We start from the raw sequence: 4,982 nt of genomic DNA on the forward strand, positions 1-4,982 counted from the left end.
AGAATTTTCACCATAATGTAGATAAAAAAGGCCAAAAGTCCATCCAACAGAACAGAAACACTCTACCGGAGGCAGCCGTGGATGTGCCAGTGACTACTGTCCACAGAAGACTTCACAGACATGACTGCAGAGGCCACACTGCAGGATGCAAGCCGCTAGTTAGCTGCAAATCGAGATGACCAGAGTGGTGGCAAGAGTACAGTCTACAAGACAAAAGGAACTTCCCAAGATCCAAAGACATGCCCCCCCCCCCCCCCCATCTGTGAAACATGGGGGGGAGTTATGTCATGGGCATGTATGGCTGCCACAGATACTGGCTCACTTGTCTTCATTGATCATGTAACTGTTCAAAAAAAAAGTTCAACATTCAAGTTCAACCAAATGCCTCCAAACTCATTGGACATTGCTTCTTCCTGCAGCAAGACGAGGATCCCACGCATACTGCCAAAGCAACAAAGGAGTTTCTCAAAGTCAAAAACAAAAAAAAAGTCAAAAATTCTTGACTTGGGCAAGTCATTCACATTATCTGACTGGAAATGAACATGTGTTTCATATGCTGCGGGGGGTGGGGGGGGGGGGGCTAGGAACCAAAAAGTTCTGTAATTTCCACATGGTGAAACCAAAATGAGCTGTGCACTTTGAAAAGCGATGCATTTGACCTTGGCAGAAACACCCAACGCCCCGTTAGCCAGGACCTATTAATTAAATTCAGCGAGCGAAGCTCGCGGGGGAGAGAAGGATTTATTGGCCGTCAGCAGTCCCTTGGCCTTAGTCGCCGTGCCGACGAGATTAATCCAATCTCCAGCGTAATTACGTCTCAGATATGTCTTCGGTCGAGTAGCAGTTCCTCTTATTAGCTGCAAAAATCGTCTCTCAACAACCGCTTCTGCCATCGGTTATGGGCCGTTAGGACCCAAGCCGTTCCCAGACAGATTCAGAGACAGGTCCAGCTTACGCTGATAAAGGAAAACATACCAGTACACCATTTCAACGGCCGAAAGCTCCAGAGTTGTATATGTGTTGCACCACACTCTCTCTGGTTTTACAGTATGTGTGCGCTTAGTGGCCACCTGCAGGGAATGCTATGGTCTTTACTAGAATTCATGCACAGGGTCTCTTTGAAGAAAAAAAAGAGAAGCAAAACAGCTTAATTTGAGATGTAACCTAGTGGTCGCAATTACCTTGTGTGTCTCATTTTGGACAATATGGTAAAGCTAATTAAATCAAAATTAAATATTTTTTTACTTAATTTTATTAATTTATTATTTTTTTATATTGTTATTACTATTATCATTATTATTATTAATAATTATTATTTATACATTTTTGTTCACTGATCCCACTCTAGAAGTGCATAACCTGAAATCCTGAATCATTTGCTTTCTAAGTGTATTGTGTGGTCCTTAGTAAGTGTAAAAATACAACTTGTTTGGTAGAAGCTATTTTAATCATAATACACTTGTCCATTGTGAATATCACTTGTAGCAACATAGCTATATGTGTTTGGTTGTTTTAATGTTATCTTATCTTCAGATTATTCATTTAAATTTATATTTTTCTGAATCTTTCATGTTGTTCCAAACAGCCCACACTGAATATATGCTTTATAGGATACGCTATTAGACATGGTCATTAAGCACAAATATCAATGAAAAGTAAAGTGAAAAATAATTGCATTCACATGTTATGGAATATTTTATATAAGATATGGATTGAATTACAAAGACGTCACACTGTATAAATTCTATATGACACCGTTTCAGGTTTACTGAATGTGTAATCAAATAACATATTCATACTGTTCTATCAGTTTTCCGTAAAGTCGTAGTTACCGTAAAAGCCTATAACTGTCATTGTATTTCACACGCCATAAACATAATTCAATGGCTAAGATCACACGAGACGCTTGACTGAATAAAGGCCTTAAATCAGATCTGGGCCAAATATTTTATTTGAAATACTTTAACCCCTTAGACACCAGTAACATCCTTGTAGGTTATCGACCATTGTAAAAAGACATCAGTTTCACCAATATCCGGAACAAAATGGTTCTCTCTTGTGATCGTACACGGTTAAATGATTAGTGAACGCTTACTGAGAACTTATGGTCCCAATATGACACACATGTACTCTGTCAAAGTTGAATTAACAATGGATTTATTTTTATTTTTTTTTTGCTGTGTAGCCTACGTCTTGCAAAGTAATATAGTCAATATATTTCGTGGAACGTCCACCGGGATTTGCAGACGTGCTTTCCATAAGAAATTACCGGCATCAAAATAGTTAGCAGTATTTCATGTGCATTGAACTCCGCAAACACCGTAGACAGCAATGCGAATCTGCCGTGTGTGAACGACTCTCCCGGGGGGGAAACACCGAGACCCCCCATAACTGTCACCATCTCACGGACTTGCCCTTGATGGGCTATCAGATATTTTGTTTAATGATAGCAGGAGGTTCAACTGTAAAAAATAAAATAATAATAAAATACACATTATTTACACGTGCATGCACCCCCCCCCCCCCCACCCCATTTTTACACATTTGCATATGGAAATCCAAAGTAATAAAATTCTGATGGTTTCTCTGCTCGCGTGTTCTACTCATAACTATTTTAACATTGCATTCAAAACCCGTGAACTTTATAAGAGATTGTTGAATTGAATGCCATGCGTTTGCCCCAGTGCCTAACTATTACATTTATAACGGTACTATAATTTAACTCACAGACATAAAAATAAATAAATAAATAAATAAATAAATAAATAAATAAATGGTACACAGCCTTACGAACAGATCAATGGATGGACGTCTCCTGTCCTTAGCAAAGATGCTGCCAGTCACGCAAAAAAAAAAAAAAATTGTAAAGAGACAAGAGGCTGTGCGATAAAAAAAAATTCACGTTTTGTTCCCAGGTCGGTTAAATAAACATAAACAAAAGATCACACGTTCTGGAAGGCATTTTGGAAGCTTTTCGGGTTGCTCCTGCTTATGAACGGATAAGTCAGTTGCGTTGCCGTTGCATTTAATTTCAATAACAGTCTATAGCATTTGTTTTATGGTGCAAACGGAAATGGCGTTCATATATCGCAGCACTAGACGGCAACGTTCGCTAGTCTAGGGTCAGAGTCCTGCTCGTATCGGTAATGGTACACCTCCATTTGATCGCGACACGCCTCCCTTATGTTGTTCAGCCAGCGTTTGATGCCTTTCCTATTGAGATATAAAACCATAAGGAACACCACTCCAATCAGTGCTAAGACAATGCTGAGGAACACATACGATTCTGTCTCCAGGGACGTGTTTGTACAATCCAAATCCCCCCTCCTGAGTTTTTCAAGAGGTATTCCCTTTTTTCTGTGCGGGTCGGAACACTGTAATATGCTCGCGTCGGGGCACTGCGAACTGTTCGTCAGCCAAATGTAGAAACCCTCCAGTTCGCAGTCGCACTTGAAAGGGTTTGACGCCAGGTACACGCGCATGTTGTCGTGCCTGTACAAGCTCGAGACATCTTCCTTCCCTACGGTTTGGATTGAGTTATTGGTCAGTACCAGCACTTCCAAATTCAGAGCGTCCAGGTTTGCGATGGGCGCAGTTGTTAATTGATTTCCGGACAGTTCGAGTGTTTTGAGATTACGCAATCTCACTGTTTCCAGTGCGTCTGACACCTGCACGACTGCGAAACCCAAAGAAGAGTCGTTCAGGCAAAGGTAATGCAGTTTGTGCAAACCGCCGAAAGCTTCGGCGGCGATGTAGACCAATCGGTTGTGACTTAAGTCCAGCGATTCGAGTCGCACGAGTCCCAAGAAAGCGTACGCTTCAATGATCTGGATGTTGTTTCCCGACAAGGAAAGATTCACAAGCTCCAGCTCCGTGCCGTTGGGCGAAAATGTGTCCATAAGTAAAGTTGTGATATTGTAGCCCCTCATGACCAATGTGGTTGCCCACTGGGGTAAATCGGTAGGTACCGTTCTCTCCCGAAGGCTTTGGCACGTTACGATCCCGGTGCTTTCCCTGCACGTGCAGTGCGCTGGGCAGCCATCAGCCTTGGTCAACAAGCACAGGGCGCACATCACTGTCGTCCAGCAGAAATACCGTTGCTTGGGAATACGAACCGCCTTGTTACCATAGTAATCAACCCAGGACTTTCCCCTTTCCATCTTTGAATTCGGCGTCCAGTTCCTGTGGGATACACAGTGTCGTGATCTAACAGTCTATGTTTTGGGAAGCAAAGGGTAGGCTGGGGGTAAAACCTCTCAAAAAATCTTACGATAGAACATTCTTAAACCTCACCTCTCGTCCAAAATGAATTTCGCTCTCCTCGCTGAAGTCTATAGGGCACCGTAAAGCTGGTGAGGTGGACCGGGCATGCAGATTTGGCGCGAGGCAGAAAACATTCTGTGGATTTTTTTTGTTTTGACGTCTCGCGGAGATCTCGCTCTGAGGACGCGATCGGTCGAGGTCCGCCAGGATTCTCCTGACTTAAGTTAAAAGCCTCGCCCCCTTTTTGTGATGGGGTGAATTCCACACCGCCGACGTTTTCCTCAGCGGGACATTAATTTCGCGTTGGCAGGTAGACACGTTGGATTTGTGGCTGTGCCAGTAAGAAAAATATAGTGTTTTCTTTTTCGATAGCTGCTTTCATATTTGCATTTGGGGTTCAATTCCTCCTGTACCCAATTAAAGTACACCTGTATGTACTGTGCTTTTCAGTAATAACTGTTTAAACGTGCTTTGTTCATTTATGAAAATTAGTAAGTGCAGCTATTTAGTGCTTTAATCAGAGTTCATTAATAAAAGTTACAGACAAAGGCACTTATAATGCCTTACTTTTTTTTTTCAAACTGACCGCATTTTGACAACCAACAAAACTATGTAAATGTGCAATATAACAACAAAGATACATGTGCAAAATTGCAGTGCGAGTGTTAAACAAGGAACTTTGCACTTAAACAGTGAATAAAGAAATCGACAACAATAAA

At 41.7% G+C, this 4,982-nt stretch overlaps 1 protein-coding gene across 1 annotated transcript; it reads right to left on the reverse strand.

Annotated features, from left to right (window-relative positions):
- Positions 1 to 2,539: 2,539 nt before the first annotated feature.
- Positions 2,540 to 4,560, reverse strand: waif2 (Wnt-activated inhibitory factor 2). Its single transcript, XM_035432744.1, has 2 exons — positions 4,294 to 4,560; positions 2,540 to 4,182 (listed from the first exon to the last, which is right to left on the reverse strand). Exon 2 carries the CDS (start codon positions 4,158 to 4,160, stop codon positions 3,096 to 3,098), a length of 1,065 nt encoding a protein of 354 aa, XP_035288635.1. The 5' UTR covers positions 4,161 to 4,182; positions 4,294 to 4,560; the 3' UTR covers positions 2,540 to 3,095.
- Between the last annotated feature and the right edge of the window lie 422 nt (positions 4,561 to 4,982).

This window comes from Anguilla anguilla, chromosome 9 (assembly GCF_013347855.1).
Source record: "Anguilla anguilla isolate fAngAng1 chromosome 9, fAngAng1.pri, whole genome shotgun sequence".
Taxonomy (NCBI): Eukaryota; Metazoa; Chordata; class Actinopteri; order Anguilliformes; family Anguillidae; genus Anguilla; species Anguilla anguilla.

What these genes read in the sequence shown, in the direction of transcription:
- waif2 (XM_035432744.1), bottom strand. Translation starts at nt 4,160, where the DNA reads ATGGAAAGGGGAAAGTCCTGGGTTGATTACTATGGTAACAAGGCGGTT.